Below are 27,610 nucleotides of genomic sequence, written 5' to 3' on the forward strand. Positions count from 1 at the left end.
TCTCTTCAGGACAGTAAAGAATCATCTCTTCATTTGTGACAGAAAACCAGGCAGAAGACATAAATCTAAAAGATAATGTTGTTATTTCTTAAAATTCAAATTTACTCTAAGGATTAAAAAACACTCACATTTATATCCAAGTTCCTCAAGGATGTAATTTTCATTCTAATCCACATCCCAAAATGTTATTTATTATTAACACCACTGCCTGAGCTTAATAATTACCTGTGTAATTATTTTAATACAGTGCTTCCAACTAGCATGATACACAATTTGCTTAGTTGAGTTGCTTTTTTTTCTCCTTTATCCCAGAAAATGTCATAATAGGTAGCTAATTTCATAATAGTCTCTTGTGTTTAAAATCTGGTTCCTGGAACTGATTCATACAAGTCAACTATTAGCTTTGCGGTGACATTTTGCAGAAATGTCAGCGACACCTCAGATGCACCTGCTTTGTTTGGCAGTAAAGGTACTTTGCCAACGTTCACAGTGAATAAGCAGCACTACCAGTTTTTCTAAAATCCGTGTTCAATTGTTTCTCTAACCACCACTGAAATACGAGACAGTGTTTTCCAATGTATATTCACATTACGGTCCAAAAATTGGGCATATGCACCAACTACGTGAAAATACAATCCTGCGTTCAGTTTTCCAAATATAAGACAACATTTTACCGAGCAAGATGGAGAACAGCTTCCACTATATTTGAGCCGTCTTTGGCGCTGGTTTCACAGAATAATGCCCCATAGTCTGTAGAAAAGTAATAAACACAATTAAATGAAGCCTTTACTTAAGGCTCCTGGAATTTCAGCTTTTGAAACCAACGAATAAAATAAACATATTGTCCTGTTGAGTATTCTAACAGCTAAGAAATAGGATTCATGGTTTTGATACTTTAAAAATAGTGAATTTGGGTCTAGTTATTCCAGACACAACAGCTCCGAGTCAGGGGACTTTTTATTTTGCCTTAAAAGCAAGCACAATACACCATTTCATGTTTTAAGGTTCTTATTCTCCACGGTCCCACCAGTTGCTACAAACGTTCTCTATCGGATAATATGAGAGAGGTAAAAATGGTAGCTTAAGGTAACCACTCACGAATTACAAGTCCATCAAAAGTATGTCTCCTTTGGGCCGGCAGCTAACTTGCATCCCTTCACACTATCATCTTTGCCTTCAAGATTCAGCAACCTCCGTGTTGTTAAACCCAATGGACGCTGTCTAGGGCTCTATTATTCTATCTCCCAGTGGTTATGGGTATGACCACTGATCATATCACTCTCCTGCTTCACACCTTTCAGTGTTTCCCATTCCTCTTCAAGTAATGCTCAGATGGTTCCCCACGGCTGATAAGACCTCGCGTCCATGTAGTCCCGGCCCAACTCCTAGCTTTACCCACCACCCTCCTCTCTCACTCTCTGATTACTCTAATCTTCCCTCTGTTTCTCCAATGTTCCAAATTCCCCCTTACCTCATGATCCTTGCACCTGCTGTTCCCATTACCTGGGTTATGCCCATCAACCCCCTTCTCCAGGCTGACTCCTACTTACTTTTTGAATTTTTCCATAATCCTCCCATGAAATCAAGTTTCAGTGTTGGTCTGAGCCTGGCATGTCCCTGTCAGGTCTTGCTATTAGGAACCTCACAGCCCTCTGTGTTTTCTCTGTGCTGCACTTGCCACAATTGTAATTGATGAAGGTATTTTGGTGCATCTTTGCCTGGAGACAATGTCCTTTCAGGAAGGAGAATTGTAGGGGCCTTGGGCCTGGGTGTAGGTGACACAATTCTGTGTGGGATAAGGGGAGGATGTCATGGCTGCTCTGGAGCATGGAGAGAGAGAACAAAGGAGGGAGTAAGAGTCCACAGTGGGACCTTTACCCATGAGCCTGGGGAAAATCTGTAAAAATTCCACAGAAAATCTATAAAAATTCTACAATGAATGTGAATGAATTTCTAGTGGAAATGTGTAGCGCTGTTTCCAAGTTTTATGGCTAGGATGTTATGGGTTCATATGGAGGGTCTCTCCGAGGCTACAGGAGGGTAGGGGTCACAAGATGCGAAAGTGAGCAAACCTTGGGAACTCTGAAATCATGAGGAGGGGATAAACTTGGCAGTGGTGGGGAATCACATGCTCTCTAAGGGGGCTTGCGGGACAATGTTGCACGTGGATTACATACATTTTCCACGTATCCCCCAGAAATGAACTACATGAAGACACGGACTGTCTGTTGTGTGCTCCAGTCTTCCCTCCACACATGATCAAGTGCACATGATTAAACGTGTTGAATGAATCTCTTCTGTGCTTCACTGCCTAGCTCTGATGTTTAGCATGTTTGGTTCATAGTTTTAAAACTTAAAACAAGAAAGATTTTCCAATTTAAAACAGTGGCATTGACCCTTGTTTTTATAGTCCATGTGCCATACTACAGCACAGGCTGTCCATGGGCTGAAGCAGACCACAGAGGCAGCCGTATCAAATCAGACTGCAATGGCGTGGACTTAGCCACCCACAGGTGCCTCTGATGCCTTGTTTGGGAAAGACAGGTCCTAAGGGGGCCCTGAAGCAGCTTCACACACTGGTAATAGCGGGAGATAAATGCTGCCCCCCGTAATAAACTGGATCGAAATGAGCCTCACGTTCTATACATGCGCACAACCAAAAATAATTTTAGACTATTCAACTAAGCACAAATCTTAGAGAAAAAAAAAAACAACTTTCCAAATTCTCTTTCAGCCAGGTAACACACTGCCCTTTGGCACAGTAACCTTCTGGAACTAAACCATGTTTTCTAAACAGGACACCCATTTTTTTCCTTGACATGGATTCCAGAACTAGGAGGAGTCCAGGAACTGGCCGAGAGTGAGGAGGAAGGCAGGATACTTCTGGTTCACTTGTCAACGTTCTTCAATGGGGAAAATGGCCCAAGTGATCATTTTACCTCCATGAGAGGTTTAATCCTTGGTACAATTACTTAACATTCATTAAAGTGTGTGTGGCGAGGGTGGGGGTCAGGAGGACACCTGGGTGGTGTAGTCAGTTAAGTGTTTGCCTTTACTCAGGTCCTGGGATTAAGCCCTATGTCAGGCTCCCTATTCAGTGGGGAGCCTGTTTCTCCCTCTCCTTCTGCCCCTCCACTCCCCACCCCCGCTCATACTCATGCCTGCTCTTTCTCTCTCACTCTCAAATAAATAAATTTTAAAAAATAAAATAAAAATAAAAAAATAAGGGCAGCGGGACACTGGGAGTTCTGCCTGAGTAAGAAGGCCAGTAGTCCCATCGAAAGGGGTGAAGGGCTGTCAAAGAACCTTGTTAAGTGAACGTAGACAGGAGTGAAGGGTCGCCAACTGCAAAGCTCACGAATGGCTACGTCTATTCCAACAGCCCCACTTTCACCCTTACCATGGCCAGTTTTTCTCCCAAGTATCCTGGGACACACTTCTGTTCCTCTGCTGCGGCAGCATCACGGAGATCAGCCTTGTTTCCTACCAACATGATAGGAACACTCTCCTGGGTTGCATCCTGCCAGGGGAAAAATGCTGTGTGTTCATCAAACACTGAACAAGTTCCACTGACAACAGCAGCTTCCACTCTCCAAATGCCCCGTGGGTTCTGCATGAACTGGAGGTCATATCTTCCAGCCTCAAAATCTCTCTACAGAGAGCCAAACTTCTTCCCATCACCAAGCGAAAACACTGAGTTTCTGAGAGGTTAAACAAGAATTTGCAAAGGCCAGGGCCATGGTGCAAATGCTCCCCATCACCCCTGCCACCATACGAACCAATATGAACTCAAGGGGCATGACCACAGAACTATATTTGGCTGTGGCACCCACACAATTTTCTGTGACTTAAACTCCAAACGGTGCTGATACAAGTCAACTTCATTATCTCAGGCACAAAACACACAGGAAGATCCCTCAGCCATAACAGGATAAAAACAGAATGTGGGCCTTCCACACTCACTGCAGGCCGGTTCACAACAAAAGTAAAATGTGAAGGTCCTAAAGGTTAACATTTTTCTTACAAGGAGTCAACTACCGATCATTCGAAGGAATCGACCTAAGCTAATGCTCCCAAATCCACCTTTGCAGGTCCACATGAAACGTGGGGAACAGAGCTGTATCGGAGGCCACCCCTCCCACCACCTGGCTGCTATACCGGCTGTGGCCCAGAAATCAGGCAAAAAGCTTCACGTTTCTGCCTCATTTTCCCACTGGTAAAATGAAGGGGTTAGTAAGGGCACATCACACCTCAGCAGGCTCTAATGAGAACAGAGAAAGCGGCCTGACTGGCCCAGAAAAACAGGATTCTGGTTCCCACACAAGAGCAGCAGCAGCAGCCCTGACTGTGACCCTCTCCAGGCCTCCAGGTACCAGCTGTGCTTTCGGTTTGGTGCTACACCTGCCACGGGATCAAGAAATGAGCCTTGAAAACGATGGCATTACATCTGATTTCCCTTCTCTTCAGACCATTCTCCTCCGACCAAGGACACCACAGTGTAGTAACAGTAGAAGGGAGATGGGAATGGAGGGCCGTCCCTTAAACTAGGTGCCCTGTCCATCGATGTGTTCATTAACTGTGTTCTTCTGCAAACTGTTCAGGTTCCAAGGGGGCAACTTTGGAAGCCGCTCAACAAATACTCACTTAAGTGAGCCAAGAACCCAAGCAAGCATCTAATTGACTTCCCTAAGTTATGTCAGTAAATATGGGCAACTCCTTCCAGTCTTGTCTCGAACAGCACCTTCCAGGGAGACTGCCCTGATCACACCATCAGGTCCTTTCCTCTGCCTTCTTGTGTCCACAATATTTATCATTCTCTATCATTCCATTTATTTTATTTACTTGTTTGTTGCTTATTATGTTTCCCCTACTTGGATACAAGCTCCCCTACTGTGGGCGTATTCCAGGCTCTGGAACCTGCACAAAGGAGGGACTCCAAAAATACTCTGGAATGTGAAAAAGTCAGTTAGAGATCTCATGTCTCAAGTGTCTCCTCAATTCAACGTTCACCCAAGCATTCAACCAATACATTACTCACGACAGGTAAGTAAATGGCCATCATTTAATTTTACCCATGATTTTACTGTGCAATTTTGTAACTCAGTGATTTTTATCAAAAAGTATTAATTATTAATTCACCACTGACATTCCATTCCCCTCAGCCCTTGGGCCTATCCCAACAATCACACTCTCAGTTTCCACCTGTATCTCGAGTGGCCACATAATCTGTCCCCACAGAATATCCTCCAATTAGAAAGGACCATGGCAAAGGTTTGTCATGCCCTTTTTTCCCAGGGGTAGAAGTCAAAAGCCAAGTAGTATCTAATTTTTCCCCGTGACAAATTCAAGAGTTCATCTTGAATACAGTTTTTGTCCTTTTCAGACCCTGTGAAAGGTGATCCACAGAGCGGTAAAGGTCACTTACCACATTTAGGTGATTAGCAAATGATGGCAGATGATGGGGGCCTGGCACACCAGCTGTAGTGGTCACTAACGGCTATTTCAAAACTGTGACTGACCTTGCCTTTGGGCCGCCAGTCCTTGCACATCATGCAAAGTCTTAAAATGCAGACTACATCCAAAAATTTTCACAATAAAAAGTTTTGCTGTGGATTTTAAATTTTCTGTGGGTACGAGTCCATTGGGATGATATTATTCTCACTCATTGTTCTACCCCAGGGAGGTCCGTCTGTTCCCGTGAGCAGACGCTTCTCCTCTGTGCATGGAATGTACCTCGGAACTCCACTCTGGACACCCAAAGCTTCTTTTCTCAACCTGCTGCTTACTCTGGCTCTTTATCACAGCAGCAACCAGGGCTGACTCAGGAAATCCAAGGCCCCCTTCAACCCCTCCCCTCTAAATAACCACAAATCAGGGTCATACACTTTTTCCAACTCAGGTTTCTCATAAAATATGAGAGTAACATTACACTTCTTACTTCTTTCCTCAGATAGGTTACAAAGATGTATATATCATGTGGAAATTTTGTGAAGTAAAAATGCAACATAAACATCAACATACTTGCATCATATTGATAATAATTTTAGGTCATGATATTTTGCTAGGACAAAATGCACATTTCTCTGTCATTTCTCAAATCATTTCTTCAGTTAGAGAATATAATTTTATTTTCTTACAGGGTATAAAATAGGCCCAATGGAAGACTCTAGAAGCTAAGTTGATACACAGCAATCAGTTCTCTGTTTAGTCATCGCTGCACTGTTTAATGCCTGTTAAAAATTAGAGATAATACACTTAACTGAAAAATTCTATTAGCCACTAGTTTTTTTTTTTTCCAAGAGAGTATATTGAACCACAGCTTGAACTGAATTTTATGTCAATTAATAACCCGTTGGCAGCACACTAAGTGAGGTCAAAATCATTTCCTACTTCTAGAAATTATTTACCATGAAATCAAAGGAGATGAAAGCTCCTCAGATGAAAGACACTATCTCATTTAACCAAAAAAAAAAGCGCTTTTCTGATTTTTGAGACTCTAAAAAAAAAAACAAAAAAAAAAACTTGGTATTTCAGGGGCACCAAATTACCACCAGAATAAGGTTGAGGACACGGAGCTGGGCCTTGCACGTGCTCCTATCTGGCACACATGGGGGCCCCGCACACACCCAGTCACATACACACCACCCCAGGCATTAAGAGCTGCTGCTTCTCAGGTTGCCCACATTTGCAGTTACTTCCAGAGGGGTTCTGATTTTATCTGTAAGAAAACCAGAAGTCTTATTCCCAGAAGCTCCCTTCAGTGGTATCCACGGCTCTGGGGAAAATCGCCCAGCTACCGAGGAAGAGACCAATACTGCCAAGCGCCATGAGACACTCCCCCTCTCACACCCAAGCAATGCTCTCTAATGGTGTGCACATCAACAAAGAAGAGAAACCGTGTCTTCTAAGATGGCCCATGACGCCCGTGTAGTTTTTTGTTTGTTTCTGTGTTTTGATATCTTACCTCGATCATGTCCACCCATTCTCGAACATTGAGAAAGCTCTTCTCGCATGTAACATCATACAACAGCAGAACGCCGTCTGCTCTTCTGAAGTAAGACTTGGCGATACTTCTAAACCTGGCAAAGAGGAAAGCGTGTAAATACCAGTTCTAATCAGTCTGTTGGTCAAGTGCTACCCCTTCTTCATCTCTTTCATTCTCACTTTTTTCTCGTTTTCTAAGATAAGCCTCCATTTAGAAGAATCTCATGGCAATCTTGCACTGGGACAGAGCCACCTCTGAGGGCTGGAACGACTCAGTGGAGGGTAACAGAATAATTTGGGGTATGAGCTACAAGAGCCAAACAATTTCTCCAAAAATATCTATAAACCCAAAGTATAACCAGGACAAGGCTGAGAGTATAATTTCTAAAAATTTCAGCCCCTGCAACAAGCTCCCAAACCCATGTGTGGAACACAGGGAAGGAGGGAAGGAGAGGCCCGAGAGAGAAAACTGTGGTCTGGAGGGGTGGGGAGGGGTTACTGGGGGGGGGGGGGGCATGGAAGAGGGCCTAACGATGCGGAGTGCCACAGCATGCCAGCTTTACACACACGGCGCGTGGGCCGGTTCACTAGCGCAAGAGCACACCCCTGCATGCGTGTCCCAACTCTAAACCAACTGCAACACTTGATAGCATCTTTAAAAAGGCCATGTCGACTACAAATGTTTTTTAAATATTGAAAGTCTCAGTGTCCTAGAGAATGCGAGCTCCCTGCAAGCAGCTTTTGTGGATTTGTGTCTGTTTCCTGTTGAATCTTTGGAGCCTAAATGGTGCCTGGTACGGGCACATGTGGGTACGCAGCCCATACTCGCTAGCTGAGCAAGTGGGGAGATGCTATTTCCGAAGAGTAAGGCACTTGATCTTTCTGGTCATCGGCAATGCATGCAGGAGAAGGCAAGGTCACCAGACACGAGTCTTCTACTTAGTTGGTGCCTCTGCCCTTGAATGGAGGGGAGCTGACAGATTCCCCTTTCGGTCTTTTATTGAGCCTGGCTAAGTGCCTCCTCACACCGACACTGCATTCCAGGAGTGCTGCCTCGCCTACGTTCTCTCCTTCGGAAAGGGCACTCTCCTTTTCCCAACGGAACAGCGGCTAAGAGGAAGTCTGAAGACTCCTACACACAACTGACAGGTAAATGAAGGAGGAAAGAATGTGGGGACATGCAAACATTCCCAATATCCTAATGCACTATGTAAACAGTGTATTATAATTATAGGATTATAAGCATCAAAAACCACCAAGTGTCCCACAAGGCTCGTCCATGCAGACCGAAGGTGAGCCCACAGCGCAGTTGGAAGCACTTGCCTCTCCTGACCAGCCGTATCCCAGAGCTGCAGGACTGTGCGCTCTCCGTCCACAAGGAGAGTTTTCATCTGAAAATCGACTCCTGAAAGGGAATTACAAGACAACGTGGGGACCATGATGTAAACAATTTCACTGGTTTAGACTCTCAAGCCCTCTGTAGATAAGACAAAAGCCAATAAGCCAAAGGTCAATGAGGTAGAGAGGGATGAATGTAGCCTTCAAGGAGAGCGATCTTCAAACACTATTACAAGTCAGAACACACATGTGCGTGGAGGCACCCTCTGCAGGTTGGCTGAGCTGGGGAAGGCTTTCGGCTGCAGACAAAAGGAAAATCTACATTCTGTTTGTCCGTGTGATTACATGAAGTCGGTATGTCTCTGCCTGTTTATGTGTGTGTGCTTGTGTGCATGTGGACGTGTGTATGTGTGCATGTATCTGTATGTGGATACGTGGGAGGTGTGCATATACACCATGCTCTTGAGCAACCGAACAAAACACGGTGGTCTTTTCAGGAACCAAATCAAAGTGAACTTGCAGATTTGTTACCTTCAGGGGTATGATGGAGAACCATGAATTTACAAAGACGCCCACTGTGAAGAGGGTATAATCAATCTGTTCTAATATTTCTCATCATCAAAATAAGAACTCTTTAGATAAAGAAGAAAGGTTAATGATAATTTGCAAACCTTCAACTCCTTCTACTGATTAGTATGCAAATTTGGGAAATCAGGACACTTCCTCTCTTGTTCTCAGAACTGCTTACTCATGTATTCCGCTGTAAAGGAGGGGAAGTGATCATAGACCTGGCTATGATTTTGCATCAACAATGTCACTTTGCCAAGTGACAGCTTATCAGAAAAGCTTTCCCTGGTCACCCTGTGTAAAACTGCACCTCTCTCCAAACTTCATCTTTTTTTCACCCATTGCTGTCCTTTGGGGTGAATTTTCCTGCAGCCTGGGATTTAGTTGCCTCTGTTTGTTTTGTGTCCTTAGCACTTACAGTAGTATCGTGCTCCTAGGAGAACTCAGGAAATGTCTGCTGAATAAACGAATCTGTCATCTCTGGCTCTAAGCTTGGTCTGGCTGCTCTGCCTGGCTAAGTGGATACCTCTGTCCTTTGTCAGTCTTCTTTTCCTAAATTGGGCCTTCACCAAAACAGAAGACCATTCTGTAGATAAAGATACACACACACACACACACACACACACACACACACACACCCTATATATTATATATGTATACAGAGAGACCTGTGTATATACTTTCTATGGAAAATAAAATCACGCTAAAAGAAGGTCATTTCCCCATTACCAACTGGAGAAGGAACCATACCCAGGGTGGCACTTGTATTTCCTCGAAATTCATTCTTGCAGAGCCTCATGAGGAAACTAGACTTCCCCACTGCAGCATCCCCAGCAAGCACAATCTTGTAAGCCTTCTGTGAGCTGGAAGATTTATGGTCGTCATTCACCACGTCTGTCTAGGGGGACAAAGCCACAGTGGGTGACAAAGGCCATGCCAGTTGTCTTCCTAATAAGTTATAAGGCACCGAAAATTCACAGAGTTCATGAATAAAATATCCCAGAAACTACCTACCTGTGGTGACAGAGCTGAGATGGGCTTTCTTGAAGAACTGACGATGCTGCCCTCACTAGTGGACCCCTGGGGTTTCCAGTCTAAGACGGCAGCCACACCTTCGGCACCAAACGCCTCTTCATCCCTTATATCAGCAACCTGGTTTTTGTTATTATTTTTTTTTTTTAGTCATCCATTAAAAAACAAAGTCTCTCTTTACACATATATATTATGGATTAAAGAGAAGAAAAATACACAGATGAATCTATAGTCAGTTCTGTTATGGAACAGAGTCGCCCCAAATGGCAATCTGTGAACATTTCTCCCTACCCTGATGAAGAAAAATACATTCTACTGACTATGTTTCATATTTATAACCTTTAAGTCATATTCCCCTGACAGATACAAGTCAAACAGGGTGATAGATTTCCATCGAAGGTACGGCCCAGGAGACAGTGATTTCTGGGGCTTACGTCTACATCTGAAGCATCATCCCCAAAGCTCTCCTGCGTGCCGTGTGACCTCTGAAGTGCCCTCTGGTGCCTGTATTCCACCTCGGAGTCATATTCGTTGGAGTCTCTCAGGGTAGACAAGCCACTGTCAAAGCAGCTCTCGGGAAGGCTGTTCACCTCACAATTCATCCTCTGCACAGGGTCACAGAGGGCCAATGAGTCACAGTCCTCATCTACATAGGAGGAGCGGGATGACCTGGTGATAAAGGAGAAGACAGCTCTACCCAAGAGTTCACAAAGCTCAGGACTACACAGCAATGGACTCAAGAAGACCAACAACTCTCCCTTTTGCCAAGAATCACAATGTAGTCATGATTATGCATCAGGGGAAACAAAATGTTGAGAGCAACACCAGCTCATTCTATGCAACAGTCAATTAAGATAAAGACACTCAAGTCTAATATTTAATAAAAATGAAGCCATTTTTAAAAATCACATTCTAGGGGCGCCTGGGTGGCTCAGTGGGTTAAAGCCTCTGCCTTCAGCTCAAGTCATGATCTCAGGGTCCTGGGATCAAGCCCCACATCGGGCTCTGCTCAGCGGGGAGCCTGCTTCCTCCTCTCTCTGTGACTGCCTCTCTGCCTACTTGTGATCTCTGTCTATCAAATAAATAAATAAATAAAGCTTTAAAAAATCACATTCTTTATTTCCGAATAAGAAAGGAATTGCAGGGGCGTCTGGGTGGCTCAGTGGGTTAAAACCTCTGCCTTCGGCTCAGGTCATGATCCTAGGGTCCTGGGATCAAGCCCCGCATCTGGTTCTCTGCTCAGCAGGGAGCCTGCCTCCCCCTCTCTCTCTTTGCCTGGCTCTCTGTCTACTTGTGATCTCTGTCTGTCAAATAAATAAATCAAATCTTTAAAAAAAAAAAAAAAAGAAAGGAATTGCCGTGTCCAGAGCATAAATGCAATCTCAAGTTAAGAAAAATGTATGCAGTAGATGTAAACCTTTTTACTCTAATGTGGTCAGACCATACTCCAAATAACTCATCCATTTCTGGATAACAGCTCTGCTTTTGAAAAGGGATGCTGACAACCTAGATGGAAAACGTAACCAGGATGACCGTGAGACTCAAAACACTCAGACACAAGAAACTGTTCCATGAGCTCAACTTCAGTCTTACTGGTGTCCCTCTTCAAATCCTCAGAGAAGCTGAGACATGAAGATGAAGAATACATTCTCTTAGGTTGCACAAGACAAAATAAGGCCAACTGATAAGCTTTTCTAGGAGTCATATTTTTTTTAATATTTTATTTATTTATTTGACAGAGAGAGAGATCACAAGTAGGCTGAGAGGCAGGCAGAGAAAAAGGAAGGAAAGCAGACTCCCTGCTGAGCAGAAAGCCCGATGCGGGGCTCCATCCCAGGACGCTGGGATCATGACCTGAACTGAAGGCAGAGGCTTTATTTATTTATTTATTTTTTCAGCGTAACAGTATTCATTGTTTTTGCATAACACCCAGTGCTCCATGCAATACGTGCCCTCCCTGTTACCCACCACCTAGTTCCCCCAACCTCCCACCCCCACCCCTTCAAAACCCTCAGGTTGATTTTCAGAGTCCATAGTCTCTTATGGTTCCTGAAGACAGAGGCTTTAACCCACTGAGCTACCCAGGCATCCCAGGAGTCATATTTCTAATCAACATGGTAAAAATGACAGGCAATTAGAAAGGTGTGGTACCAGAATATGACACAGAGAGTTTTCTGCCACTAGGTGTTGATATATACTCTAGTAAGATGCTTATAGAAGAAGTTTCACAGGGAGGTCTCCCAGATAAAGGCAAGAACCCCTGGCTTCTATGGATGTTTCCATTTGTGAAACTCTCTCACATCTTATAACTGAGGGAGAAATTAACATCCAACAAAAGAATCAAAAGAAACTGCATTATTTCCCTATTTACTTTTACTTTTCCATTTGATTTTCCCAAAAACCTGTTTATACTGAAATAATGGGGCACGTGTATGGCTCAGTCAGTTAAGTGTCAGACTCTTGATTTTGGCTCAGGTCACGATCTCATGGTCATTGAGACTGAGCCCCACATCGGGCTCTGTGCTCAGGGTGGAGGTTGCTTGAGATTCTCTCTCTCTGCGCCCCCCCCATCATGAGGAGGAGGAGGAGGAGGAGATGGAGAAGGAGAAGGAGAAGAAGGAGAAGAAGAAGAAGAAGAAGAAGAAGGAGAAGAAGAAGAAGAAGAAGAGGAAGAAGAAGAAAGGGGGAAGAGGAGGAGGAACAACAAGAACAGGAAAGAAGGAAAGAAGTAGAGGGAAGGGGAGAGGAGATGAGAGGAGGGGAAAGAAAAAAGAAAAGAAAAGAAGAAAAACAAGGGCCACAGACTGTTTAGTCTCCATTATACTGGAGCACCATCTTGGGTCGCTTGGCAAACACTGTCTCATCAGAATGAGGAAATGGGCAGAGTATATAGTCCACAGAGATAAAAGTAAGTAAGTGTAAGAGATGAATATGTTCAGAAAACAGAGGGTGATCTCAATATAAATAAGTATAAATGACATAAGTCTGAGAAGTCAAAAATATTTTGGTGCCAGGGTGCCTGGGTAGCGCAGTGGGCTAAGTGTCAGACTCTTGGCTTCCGCTCACGTCATAATCTCAGTGTTGTGAGATGGAGTCCCATGTTGGGCTCCATGCTCAACTCTGAGTCTGCTTGAAGCCCTCTCTCCCTCTCCCTCTTCCCCTCCCGCTCATGTGCTCTCTCCCCAAAATAAATAAATAAATCTTTAAAAAAACTATTTTAATACCATTAGCAAATGCTTAAAATTAACTAAAAAAGTAAGAACCACCAAACCCTCCCAAAATATGTTACTTAATTACAAAGTCTTTATCCTGGGGGCACATATTCAGACCATATTGTTAACTAGCTAGCTCTGTGTGTCTGTGTGCATACATACATTTTGTTGTTGTTTCATCGTTTATGAAATTATCCTTCTAAATCTTTTAGCCACACTATAAGAAACCTAAAAAAAACATTCTCATTATAATATAGTACAAACTCCTTCAGCTCCATATCATTATTAATCAGATCTTTTTAAAAAAAAACACTCAGATTTTTGATAAGAAGGGAAGAAGTGAAATACAGAATTGAGAAATCACTTCCATGAATATCCAGACTCTAAATTTAAAATATAGGTACAGATCAGATTTTCTCAAAGTCAACATATATATACCCTTTAAAAAAGTAAACTATTCTTACCTGCCCAAAATATATTTTCATAAGTAAGTATGTACTGTTGGGGCCGATTCCACGTTAAAACCTGTTAAACCCCTAGGGCCTGCCTGGGCCTACTTAGCCATAGTGACTCCATGTTGCCTAGGTAGCCATTTTGTTGTTTAATAAATGCCTTAGCAGTTACTGATACCGGTTCTGGGTAACCGTTGCTAAAACACATACCTAAAACGAGGCCATTTTGTTGTTTAATAAATGCCTCAGCAGTTACTAGTATCGGTTTCGGGTAACTGTTATTAAAACACACAGGTAGGATACATCCAATCAGCCAAAGCCACATATGTAGAGGTCTGCAGTTGCGCCCTATAAAACTAGCCTGTAAGACCAAGGGGTGGTCCCTCTCTTTGGAGGCGGCCCTGGGCGGTCAGTCTGCCCCTGGCTGGTCAGTCTAACTTCTAATGCTTGGCATAGAATAAGGCTTTGCATAACTTTCACTTTGTCTCAGTCTCGCTCCTTTGATAACGGACCCAACAGTACAAATATAGAACAAGCTATATTTTTGTTACAAATCTTAGAAAAACACAAAACTAAAACAAGCATACAAGTTAAAATCCAGTAAGGTCACAAAAGCAATAAAATTAAATTTAAAAACATGCTTTTAAGTTTTTATATCAGCATCTGATATTAAACTTCTGATATTAAAATAATGACCTTCCAAAGAGGACATCAGTCCAGACCCTGGCAGCCCACTGGTTATTATTCAGGGTGATGAGAACAAGGGTGCTCTACTCCTGTCCCTCTCAGCCACTGGGGTGTGATGACTTTGTCCCTTAGAACCTACTCTTGAGGAGTTCTTAATCCAGTATCAATGAACCTTATTCATGGTGTGTAATCTTTTCCAAAATGAACCATGGTAAAATTTCTGAAATAATTTTCAGTAATATATCTTTTCCCCTATGTGCTTAGAATTGGTCTTAAATATCAGTCCAGAAAAATCACATGGCACCCACACAGTTTTTTAAAAGTAATGTCTTTTTCTCAATAACAGAGCAACTGAGCTGCCTACATGTCTACAAACCATCAACATTTGTTATTTCACAAATCGGTGACAATAAAAACATCTGATACCTGTATAGCATTTTCCTAAAAGTGATCATCAATAAGCCCTGGTAATAAACCTTCCTGACCATTTTGCTATTGCCAGGAGAGTTAAGAACATTATTCTTTTTTTGTTGATTTCAAGTTTTTATTTAAATTCTAGTTAGTTAACATATATGGTAAAATTGGTTTCAGGAGTAGAATTTAGTGATTCATGACTTACATGTAATACCCAGTGCTACTTACAGCACGTGCCCTCCTTAATACCCATCATCCATTTAGCTCACCCCCCACTGTTTTCCCTCCATCAACCCTCAGTTTGCTCTCTGTAGTTAAGAGTCTTTTATGATTTGTTTTCCTCTCTCTTTTGATCTTTTTTCTTCCCCTATGTTCTTCTGTTTTCTTTCTTAAATTCCACATATGAGTGAAAGCATACAGTATTTGTCTTTCTGAGTTATTTTGCTTAGCACAATGCACTCTAGTTACATCTCCATAACGGTAAATGACAAGATTCCATTCCTTCTCATGGCCAATATTTCATTGTATATATCACCTCTTCTTTTTCCATTCATCAGTTGACAGACATTTGGGCTCTTTCTATAATTTGGCTATTATTGATAATGCTGCTATAAACATTGGGGAGCATGTACCTCTTCAAATCAGTATTTGTATCCTTTGGGTAAATACCTAGTATTATAATTTCTGGGTCACAGGGTAATTCTGCTGTGACTTTTTGAGGAAACTCCATACTGTTTTTTGTTTTTGTTTTTGTTTTTTAAAGATTTTATTTATTTGACAGCGAGAGATCACAAGCAGGCAGAGAGGCAGGCAGAGAGAGAGGGAAGCAGGCTCCCGCTGAGCAGAGAGCCCGATGCGGGACTCGATCCCAGGACCCTGAGATCATGACCTGAGCTGAAGGCAGCGGCTTAACCCACTGAGCCACCCAGGTGCCCCTAAACTCCATACTGTTTTTCATAGTGGCTGTATCAGTTTGCATTCCCAGCAACAGTGTAAGACGGTTCCTCTTTCTCCACATCCTCACCAACATTTGTCTCCTGTGTTGTTAGTTTCAGCCATTCTGACAGGTGTGAGGTGGTATCTCATCATGGTTTTGATTTGTAATCCCCTGATAATAAATGATCTTGAGCAACTTTTCATGTGTCTGTTAGCCATTTTGTATGTCTTCTTTGGAAAAATGTCTATTCATGACTTCTGCCCATTTCTTAACTGGATTATTTATTTTCGGGTGTTGAGTTTGATTAAGTTCCTTATAGATTTTGGATACTAATCCCTTATCAGATATGTCATTTGCAAATATCTTCTCCCATTACGTCTGTTGACTTTTAGTTGTGTTGACTGTTTCCTTTGCTGTGTAGAAGTTTTAATCTTGATGAAGTCCCAATAGTTCATTTTTGCTTTTGTTTCTCTTGCCTCTGAATGTGTCTAGTTAGAAGCTGCTATGGCTAAGGTTTAAAAGGTTTCTGCCTGTGTTCTCCTCTGGGATTTTGATGGTTTCTTATCTCGCATTCAGGTCTTTCATCCATTTTGAGTCTATTTTTGTGTGTGGTGTAAGGAAATGGTCTAGTTTCATTCTTCGGCACACAGCTGTGGATGCATGCAGCATGGATCTTCTTGTTGGATAGACTCTTAATTATGATAGAGTGCCCTTCTTCATCTTGTTATAGTCTTTGGTTTAATATCTATCATATCTGATATAAGTATGGCTACTCCAGCTTTCTTTTGATGTCCATTAGCGTGATAGATGGTTCTCCATCCCCTCATTTTCACTCCGGAGGGGCCTTTAGGTCTAAAATGTTCCTTGGAAGGAGCATATAGATGGGTATTATTTTTTTATCCCTTTTCATACCCTATATCTTTTGACTAGAGCATTTCATTCATTTACATTCAGAGTTATTATTGATAGATAAGAATTTAGTGCCATTGTATTCCTGTAAAGTCACCGCTTCTGGAGATTCTCTGTTCCTTTCTAGTCTTTGTTGCTTTTGGTCTTTCTGTCCCACAGAAAGGGTCTCTCTTAGTATTTCTTGCAGGGCTGATTTTGTGGTCAGGAACTCCTTTGGTTTTTGTTTGTCTGGGAAACTTTTTATCTCTCCTTCTACTTTGAATGCTAGCCTTGCAGGATAATGTATTCTTGGCTGCATATTTTTCCTAGCATGTTGAATATATTGCCACTCTCCACTGGCCTGCCAGGTTTCTGTGGAAAGATCTGCAGAACCATGCCTCTGCACCTCCTACCTACTACAATGTTTTCTCCCTCTAGTTCTGCATTTTGTTCTCTCAGTATTCAGATCGATTCTTGAGTATTTGGAAGATCTGATATTTATCAAGCTGTGTTTGAGGGACAAGGCAAGCATAGGGTCCCCCTTACTGCTCTGCCATCTTAACTCTCAATACATTTTTATTCTTTAGAACAAAAGATCTCAAATGCAAAGGGAATGAATATGAATTGGAAAGTTGCATTGAAAATGGAGAGCTAGAAGCCCATAGCTTATGCCTTAACTTCTACTTTCAAGATTAGATAACCCCCAAATTTAACTTTTCAAGTAATAACAATGGACATATGTATTATACACACAAGTACACACATTTAATCTTTCAGTCCTTGTCGCCAGATCTCAGGTTACCAATATGTCACTTCATTTGATTCAAAATAGAGCTAAATTCTCACTTCTGTTAAATCTCTATGAGTCTTTCAATACAACAGCTCACAAATGTCTGCTAGTCATGTTTTTATTTGTTTTGAAAGTTTCCTCGAACACAGCTTACATAATATTATGTTGAGCTATTAAACATTTGCCAAGAGTCTGAACATCCTATCCCACGTATATGGCAACATCCAACACTATAGTTCTGCTTGTTTCCCTCTAAGAGTTTTCAGAGTTCACTTCTGAGGAACAAGATGTAACGAGAGAATGAGGTCAGGGGAAGCACACATAAAATCAAGTCATAACAATGTCTTAAGGAAATCACTTCGCCCTCTCTGAAACATTTCTACTTTGAATCTTTACAGGTTTCAGAAATTTTAAATAAGATAGCAGAAAATAGAAATTAGTGCCCAAAGTAGATTCTACTGTTTTAATTCCCCTCTAAGGAAATTTACTTTCCTTTTCACTCTGATCCAGAATTCAAATGAAAAGTAGGTGTTACCATAGGTGTCATAGCCCAGAGGATGAGGAGAATGACCATTAAATTTGGGACTGCTCCTAGAAATTGTATTCCCTGGTGATATATTACTTATGCATTGAAATACATAAAATATATAAGCAACATTTTGTTATTCCATAAACACATAATACATATATACACATATATAACACACTAACTTCTAATGTAATTAAAAGCTGGTACCCTACATGAGTAAATGTGAGCACAAACACCAAGATAACTCCTGTAGTACTCTCTCTGCATTGTGTCTTAGGTCCAAATCCCACTGCATGAGCCATAAAGAGCATCCTGGTTGCCTGCATTGTCTAGGACTCTGAATACCAACGTCTTTGGATTTATCTCTTCTCAAACCATAATTTGGTTCAGTAACTGAGCTAAAGGCTAAAGCCTAAAGCTAAGGCAAAGGAACCCTAAACTTGAAGCTGACCCCCAAAAGTGGGAGAAGAGGATTTCTGACACATGTAGTCAGGAAATTTACTCAAAATTCCAAGACGGGCATAGCTTGTTTCTGTAGCAGTGTTTTAAATCCAAGGCCCCCACTCTGATCATCTCACGACCTAAAGAATACTCAGTGTGTCTAAATACACTCCTTAGCCAGACACACCTTCTCCCTCCTCTGAAATGGGAAGTATTTTCTTCCTACTTCGATAAGATTTCCCATTTTTTCTTCTATCATTGCTATCTGTGCACATCTGAACTCCCTACTACACTATAAACTCTTCCAGGACCCAGCTCACACCTTACATATCTTTCTCTGGTTTCCTTGAACAGCTAACAGACAGTTGGTGAACATCTAGGCATTTATCTCGGCAGAAGGGTAGCATATCCTTTAATTTGGGAAAATGTTGCCTCCTCTATTGAAATGGAATAGTTTCGCATTTTTGTAAGTTCCCCCTTTAAGAAGATACATGATCTTCATCAAAATACTCTACTATAAGAAAGAAGAGAATGTATTATAAAATTCCACTACATACCCACGATCTGTTGAACTTGCTGTAACTGTTTTCAAGGGCGCTCCTAAGGCTGTCATTACTGTCATCTAACTTCTGGTTAGCTGTTCTACACAGCAAATAAACAAACAAGCAGATAAGGGAAGTTGGGGTAAAAGCCGCCTTCTTCACAGGCTGCGAAGTACAGAACACTGAGTTACGTAACCACCTCTTCCAACTTTCTACCACTCCTCTTCAAACCTCATAAACTGAGATCATAATTCACTACTAGAACTACAACTTAACTGATGGATTACCTCTCTTTTAAAGGTCTCAAGGCATTTCAGGAATTAGCTATGCTATTGGAACCCACTGTTCCGGGGCGCCTGGGTGGCTCAGTGGTTTAAGCCGCTGCCTTCGGCTCAGGTCATGATCTCAGGGTCCTGGGATCGAGTCCCGCATAGGGCTCTCTGCTCAGCAGGGAACCTGCTTCCCTCTCACTCTCTCTGCCTGCCTCTCTGCCTACTTGTGATCTCTCTCTGTCAAATAAGTAAATAAAAAATCTTTAAAAAAAAAAAAAAAAAGGAACCCACTGTTCCCTCAGGTAGCTTTGCAGTGTAAATAGGTTTCTTGAAGGTCTCTGTTTCCTAAATGACTGGACCCAGGTGGCCCCATGTGCCACTCTCTGTCCCTGTGCACGTGTCCCAGCCAGGCGTAGATGCAATGTATTATGTCACACTTCTTCCGGCTCCTCCCACGTCTTCCTTGTGACCTGTTGCTGCCCACCGGGCACTGTCAGGTATCGATGAAATGTTCTGATGTTGACTCTGGGTTCAAATCCCATGCAGGCATGTACCTTCCATATCATTGATGGGAGTCATCTGACTTGTCAGAGCGGTGGCATCTCTTCTAAAAACCGAGGACAATAACAGAGCTTCTGCCTGAGAGTGACCAATCTGAATCTACTTAAGGCTGATCCATCCTTCAGATCTCAGCTCAGTTGTTGCATCTGCCAGAACACTTCCTGGACCTTCCTGGTTAGGAGGAAGCTCTGCACTATATGCCCCCAGTAGGCACATCCCTTCCCCCCCGTACCACTTCTTTGGCATTTTAATGTTTATTTCTACAATAAGCCATCAGTTTCCATCTTCTTCCCCTAGATAAGCCCCATAAAGAGACAGAGAGACTTTTTTCTTTTTTCTTTTTTTAATTGCCATTCTATGCTCAGTTCCTGGCATATCTGACCTGTAAAAGTCTGCTGGACGAATGAATAAATGAATGAGCAGGATTACTGTAACAGGTCAACTCTGTAACTGCCACAGGTGAGACTTAACAATCATTCAAAACGGGGAAAACAAACTTGCCAAATCTGATCCTCCTTCATCTGGGGAGACAAAACAGAACTTACATGGGTAGAAGAGATTGCTGAGGTAGAGGAGGGGGAGGTCTTGTGGGGAAGGCCCTCGGAGGCTGGAATTACAGTAACTTGGGTGTGAAGTTGATAAGCAGGTGTTATATTTCCAGTAGGGTTAAAAAAAAAAAAAAAAACTAAGAAAAATAGCCATCTCATCAAGAAAAATATGTTGGGCAAGAATGTGCGTGTCCCATGCTCTGACGTGAGTTAACAGGAGATTCCTGACAGCCTCTCCATGTGCTGAGCTGCAGAGACAGCTGCTGAGGTCTGAGCCCTGAGTCTTTATGGAGGTGTAACAACATCTCACCTGACTGGCGAGGACTTAGAGAGAATTATACTCTAGTCCCTGGATTCGAATAGTTTATTTAGGATTGAAAGCAGGGGAAGGCCAAATGCTGAATGCACCACAGCGAAAGAAACCCACATGGACCTGCAAATCCAGTCTTGAGAATATGGCCACTCGTGTGACATGGGGCACATGTCTCATTCACAAAACATTAGGAAAATATAAATGTAATGAGCGTTTTATATGAGAACTTACTGGAGTATTTCAATTTGCCTCTCAAGACTATTTCGATCTTCTGTGTACTCTCGGATTATTTCCAGATCCCTGTAAAACTATATTCTATGTTTGAACCAGAATTAGGTATGCAGTCCTGCCTTATACCTATCCTCCACACTCCTCTTCACCTTTCTCAAAGATCTGTGTCCTTGGCCATGGTTTTCTATCGTTCAGTCCCTCTGTGTGGTCAGCAGCCCCACATGCCTGCATACCCCCCTCTGCTTCCTGTGCAAGGTCTTGTTCTCCCTCCCAAAGCCAGCTCCATTCCTCACAGGACCATGCCCTTCACCTTCTGCTAAACCCCCTCTCCCCAGGCACTCATTACTGGTCCCTGCAACCCAGCCTGCTCTCTCTACTTTGACCCTACCCTGCTCTTTCTCTGCTTTAACGCAATCCCAGCCCAGCTATTTTTCTCCGTCCTTGTGATTCCTTCTCCTCTCCCTGCCTGGCTCTCCCTCCTCACCATAAACCAAAGAGAAGTCCACAGGACCAGGCTCTCTCCATCTGTCATAAAACCATGCTCAGTGATTCCTGTTGCTTTATTACAAAGCTCTGGCCTCCTCTTGGTAATGTCCCCTGAGAACTTCAGCCACTCACTGCCAGCCCCTATTTGGCCCCAGTCTCATTTCTAAGCAGATAATCCCCATCACTAGCTTTCAAAGACTCTCAGGCTCTCAACTGTCATCAATAATAACCTGTCCACTCACTCTATTTATGATAAAGCTAAAAGGTTCCTGGGGTGCCTGGGTAGCTCAGTCATTAAGCATCTGCCTTCAGCTCAGGTCATGATCCCAGGATCCTGGAATCGAGCCGCACATCGGGCTCCCTGCTCTGCTGGAAAGCCTGCTTCTCCCTCTTCCATTCCCCCTGCTTGTGTTCTCTCTCTCACTGTCTCTCTCTATCGAATAAATAAATAAAATCTTTAAAAAAATTAAATTTAAAAAAAGGTTCCCAATTGATGATAGGAATTCCAGCTCCTTAGCCAAAAATGCTGGGCCCTTGCATTATACCCTTAAACTGGCTTTTAAATTTTTAGATTTTAACTTTTACTCTTCCATTCGAAATACCTTTCCCTGTCCAGAGGTCTGAGCACTGTTCCCCAAGCCAGTCTTACCTTTCCCTCTGTTCTTGTCTCTGCCTTGCTTACTGCTCACTTAGAGCAACTCTGAGACTCTTAAGAGGCTCTGAAATGGAGAGACTAAAAGTTTGTATCTCATAGGACATTCTATGGATTGCAAGAGTTAATGCTAGGAAGGTCCTATACACAGTGCCTGCCAGATGTCAGGGCCGCCTGCGTAACCTCACGGACATTGCCCCTGATCCCCCCAACCCCCGATCAGTGCAGGCCAGCTCCTCCCAAGCTGCCCTCAAGCATCTCCTCTCTAATAAATCTCTTCACCTCTTCTGAATAAAAAGGACACTTTATCTACCATCACATGGCAATGGACCCAACCAGCAACATTGCTGGGATTGTTTCTGACACTGCTGAGCTCCTATGAAGCTCCGTAACCTTTCAGCTTCGTGGCTTTCTCAAAGAACTTGAACTTCTCATACAGTAGAGACCATATCTTTGCTTTTCTTTTTTTCATATATTCCACACTCACTACTCCTTCTGTAAGTCAGGAACCTGTATACAATAAGTACTTAAATGTTTCACTCCTGACCATTACAGGACCTTAATTGTGATTAAAGTTTGCAAGCAAATAAAACAAAAAGCATGACATTTTCCCCAAGGGTACAAGTTTATATAGACACATGCACACATATGTATGTATTTTGGATGTATATCTCCATATATGCATTTGTATGGAAATCTGTGAATGCAAATACCCATGTAAGTATCCATATACATGGACATATAGGGGTATATGGATATATATGGATACTTACATAGGAATTTGCATATATATATACACACACATATATATATGTATATGCATACATACATATACATGTATGCATGTACTGCTGTGTGTGTGCACTTCAATTAGCAGAGTGACTGCCGACATTTTAGGTATACTCTTCTATTCCCAATAATTCAAACATCTATTAAGCCCTGCACTCTCCAAAGCAGTCAATAATTATACTAATCAATCTTTTTGTTAAAAAAAAAAATTTAACACAAAAATCACCAGGAAATAGGATACTGAAAGTGAAATCTTTGGAAAAGCAAAGAACATACCAGCAAGGCCAATAAATAACCCTTTATGATTACGTAGCTGACTTCATTCACACGGCTGGCCATCTAGACAAACAACCTGCTCAAACTAAAGAATAAAATGCCAAGTTTCATACCTTTCTGAATTCAGAGTCTGATCAGCATAATCACTTTTCAAAGCATCTAATTTGCTCTGAAGAAAGGCTATATTTGTCTGTGATTCTAAAAGATCTTTCTTAACTTTCTGATTTTCCTGAAAGAAAGGAACAGCACAAGCATTAGATTTCGGGCATCTTCCACCTGGGAGAGTCAAGTGTAATGGAAACTCACACACCCCCACACCTCCACAGTCCTTCAAATCTTGGGTGTTCGAAGAACTAGTTACCAATTCAAGGTGATTTGAAAATATCATAAGGTAGTAAAGTCTCAAAAAGCTAAATATTTAAAATTGTTCTTTTTTTTAACGTTTGACATTTGGTGCCAAAATACTCCAGTCAAGACATGATCGTGATGTACTTTAACATGTTATTGGAAAATTAACTCAGATCAGACACGTAAACATCTGTTTTACTCAATGAGAACTATGAATCTACTGACAAATAAGCCATGGAATTAACAGTATTTATCACCGGGCAGACTGGCTTATTTTTACAATAAATTTCATCACCTACCATTTGTGAGTTTTACACTTAAAAATAGTGTAGTTTTTTTTTAAAAAGTTTATGCTTTTCTTAAAAAAGAAGAAAAAAACACTGGAGGTTTCCAGTAGAAACCTTTTCTTTTCCTTTGAAGACCCCATTCCCATGAAATACCAAATAACATGAAATAAGCCAATACAGGTTACAAGAATGCAAGACGGGCCTCCCAACAGTCAAGTGAATTAAATACATTTCTGGGAGATGGAAACCGGATGGAAATGTGATGACAGAAGAGAAGAGAGCAGGAGCACAGTAGGTCTGGAAGAGGCGTGGGAAAGGTTTTACTACAGAGCAAAGGAGGAGGCAATTAGCTAGGCAGCACCGGCCACCCAACAAATGGAAATGGAGCTTAAAAACAGAGATTAAATTTGTGTATTAAGGCATGCAGCCCGCAGCCCCCAGGCCATCCTCTCTTACACTAGCAAAGAATAGCACATAATCAGACTCAACTCCCAAGGCAGTAAGACAGGGCTTGTCTTTTTAAAAAGAACAGAAGTGGGTGCCTGGATGGCACAGTCAGTTAAGCATCCAACTCTTGGTTTGGGCTCAAGTCCTGATTTCAGGGTCATGAGATAGAGCTCTGCCTCAGGTTTGGTGCTCAGCGTGGAGTCTGTTTCAGATTCTCTGCCTCTCCTTCTGCCCCCACTCTCTCCTTTCAAACAAATAAATAAAAATCTTTAAAAAGAAAAAGAGAACGGGGAGGAGTCAAGAAGGCGGAGAAGTAGCAGGCTGAGACTACATCAGGTAGCAGGAGATCAGCTCCATAGCTTATCTAAACATTGCAAACACCTACAAATCCAATGGGAGATCGAAGAGAAGAAGAACAGCAATTCTAGAAATAGAAAATCAACCACTTTCTGAAAGGTAGGACTGGCAGAGAAGGGAATCCAAAATGACGGGAAGATAGACCACGGGGGGAGGGGCCGGCTCCCGGCAAGCCGCGGAGGAACGGAGCACAAAATCAGGACTTTTAAAAGTCTGTTCCACTGAGGGACATTGCTCCAGAGGCTAAACTGGGGTGAAGCCCACGCGGGGTCAGCATGGCCCCAGGTCCCGCAGGGTCACAGAAGGATCAGGGGTGTCGGAGTGTCGCAGAGCTTGCAAGTATTAGAACGGGGAAGCCAGCCACAGAGACAGAGTCGAGGACTGAGCTCTCAGCTCGGGGTTACCTTGAACCGGTCGCGGGCTGGGAGAGCTCAGAGCGCGGCTGGAGGCTGGGGATACAAGAGTGATTGGGTGCTGTTTTCTGGTGGTGCACTGAGTCGTGGGGCCTCGGGCTCTGGGCTCCTCTGGACCGGAGACTGGGAGGCTGCCATTTTCATTCCCGTCCTCCGGAACTCTACAGAAAGCGTTCAGGGAACAAAAGCTTCCGAAAGCAAACCTGAGCTGATTACTTAGTCCGGCTCCTGGTAAGGGCGGTACAATTCCGCCTCGGGCAAAGACACCTGAGAGTCACTCCAACAGGCGCCTCCCCGAGAAGATCAACAAAAAGGGATCATTCCATTTTTGGAAGTTCATCTACCAAGGAGCAGGTTCAAGACCAAGGACAGCAGTGGAATTATAGAGGAGGAGAAAGCAAAGCACGGAACTCATGGCTTTCTCCCCATGATTCTTTAGTCTTGCAGTTAATTTAATTTTTTTTCAATTTTTTTTCTTCTGTTAAATATTTTAAACTTTTACCCTTTTCTTTTTTAACGTTTTTTTTTTTAAGATTTTATTTATTTATTTGAAAGACAGAAATTACAAGTAGGCGGAGAGGCAGGCAGAGAGAGAGAGGAGGAAGCAAGCTCCCTACTGAGCAGAGAGCCCGATGCGGGGCTCAATCCCAGGACCCTGGAATCATGACCTGAGCCGAAGGCAGAGGCTTTAACCCACTGAGTCACCCAGGTGCCCCTTTTTTAATGTTTTTTAACTAGTTTATCTAATATATATATATTTTCTTTCTCTTTTATATTTTTTCTTTATTCGTTTTCTTTTTTTATTTTTTTTTTCTGAACCTCCTTTTATCCCCTTTCTCCCCCCCACGATTTGGGGTCTCTTCTGATTTGGTTAAAGCGCATTTTTCTGGGGTCTTTGCCACCCTTTTAGTATTTTACTTGCTCCTTCATATACTCTTATCTGGACAAAATGACAAGGCAGAAAAATTCACCACAAAAAAAAAGAACAAGAGGCAGTACCGAAGGCTAGGGACCTAATCAATACAGATTGGTAATATGTCAGATCTAGAGTTCAGAATAACGATTCTCAAGGTTCTAGCCTGGCTCAAAAAAGGCATGGAAGATATTAGAGAAACCCTCTCTGGAGAAAATAAAAGAACTAAAATCTAACCAAGTTGAAATCAAAAAAGCTATTAATGAGGTGCAATCAAAAATGGAGGCTCTCACTGCAAGACTAAAAGCTTTTGCACAGCAAAGGAAACAGTTAACAAAACCAAAAGACAACAGACAGAATGGGAAAAGATGTTTGCAAACGACATATCAGATAAAGGGCTAGTGTCCAAAATCTATATGGAACATAGCAAACTCAACACCCAAAGAACAAACAATCCAATCAAGAAATGGGCAGAGGGGCGCCTGGGTGGCTCAGAGGGTTAAAGCCTCTGCCTTCGGCTCAGGTCATGATCCCAGGGTCCTGGGATCGAGCCCCGCGTCGGGCTCTCTGCTTGGCTGGGAGCCTGCTTCCTCCTCTCTCTCTCTCTGCCTGCCTCTCTGCCTACTTGTAATCTCTATCTGTCAAATAAATAAATCTTAAAAAAAAAAAAAAAAAAAAAAAAAAAAAAAAGAAATGGGCAGAGGTTTGGCTCAGGTCATGATCTCAGGGTCCTTGGATCGAGCCCCGCATTGGGCTCTCTGCTCAGCGGGGAGCCTGCTTCCCCCACCCCTCTCTACTTGCCTCTCCGTCTACTTGTGATCTCTCTATATATATCAAATAAATAAAATCTTTAAAAAAAAAATGGGCAGAGGACAGAACAGACATTTCTGCAAAGAAGACATCCAGATGGCCAACAGACACATGAAAAAGTGCTCCACATCACTCGGCATCAGGGAAATACAAATCAAAACCACAATGAGATATCACCTCACACCAGTCAGAATGGCTAAAATTAACAAGTCAGGAAATGACAGATGCTGGCGAGGATGCGGAGAAAGGGGAACCCTCCTCCACTGTTGGTGGGAATGCAAGCTGGTGCAACCACTCTGGAAAACAGCATGGAGGTTCCTCAAAATGTTGAAAATAGAACTACCCTATGACCCAGCAATTGCACTACTGGGTATTTACCCTAAAGATACAAATGTAGTGATCTGAAGTGGCACGTGTACCTGAATGTTAATAGCAGCAATGTCTACAATAGCCAAACTATGGAAAAACCTAGATGTCCATCAACAGATGAATGCATAAAGAAGACGTGGTATATATACACAATGGTATACTCTGCAGTCATCAAAAGAAATGAAATCTTGCCATTTGCAATGACGTGGATGGAACTAGAGGGTATCGTGCTTATTGAAATAAGTCAATCGGAGAAAGACAACTATCATATGATCTCCCTGATATGAGGACATGGGGGGTTAGGGGATAGGAGAAGATAGGATAGGAGAAGAATAAAGGAAATGAGATGGGATTGCGAGGGAAACAAACTGTAAGTGACTCTTAATCTCACAAAACAAACTGAGGGTTGCTGGGGGGAGGGGGGTTTGGGAGAGGGAGAGTGGGGTTATGGACATTGGGGAGGGTATGGGCTATGGTGAGTGCTGTGAAGTGTGTAAACCTGGCGATTCATAGACCTGTACCCCTGGGGATAAAAATACATTATATATTTATAAAAAAATAAGAAATAAATAAAAATTTAAAAAAAAAGAAAGAAAAAGAACTGAATGACCCCTATACAGTGTCCTAAGGCTTCTTATCCATTCCGGTCATCGGGGTCCCCTATTCTAACAGCCAGCTTCACACACACAACTCCTAGGAAGACACCCTCTCAGGGAGGAGGTCCC

At 42.5% G+C, this 27,610-nt stretch overlaps 1 protein-coding gene across 1 annotated transcript in view; it reads right to left on the reverse strand.

Moving 5' to 3' along the window:
* Positions 1-226: 226 nt before the first annotated feature.
* LOC123952604 (ras and EF-hand domain-containing protein-like) overlaps positions 227-27,610 on the reverse strand; it is a 164,009-nt gene continuing 136,625 nt past the window's right edge. Inside the window, 11 exon segments of the mRNA XM_046021859.1 lie at positions 227-750; positions 3,401-3,520; positions 6,965-7,079; positions 8,308-8,389; positions 9,640-9,787; positions 9,904-10,041; positions 10,356-10,612; positions 17,837-17,922; positions 18,833-18,913; positions 20,739-20,807; positions 23,055-23,170. Coding sequence (XP_045877815.1) covers positions 700-750; positions 3,401-3,520; positions 6,965-7,079; positions 8,308-8,389; positions 9,640-9,787; positions 9,904-10,041; positions 10,356-10,612; positions 17,837-17,922; positions 18,833-18,913; positions 20,739-20,807; positions 23,055-23,170 — 1,263 coding nt within the window. The 3' untranslated portion in view covers positions 227-699.

The sequence above is a fragment of the Meles meles genome, chromosome 11, assembly GCF_922984935.1.
Source record: "Meles meles chromosome 11, mMelMel3.1 paternal haplotype, whole genome shotgun sequence".
Classification (NCBI taxonomy): Eukaryota; Metazoa; Chordata; class Mammalia; order Carnivora; family Mustelidae; genus Meles; species Meles meles.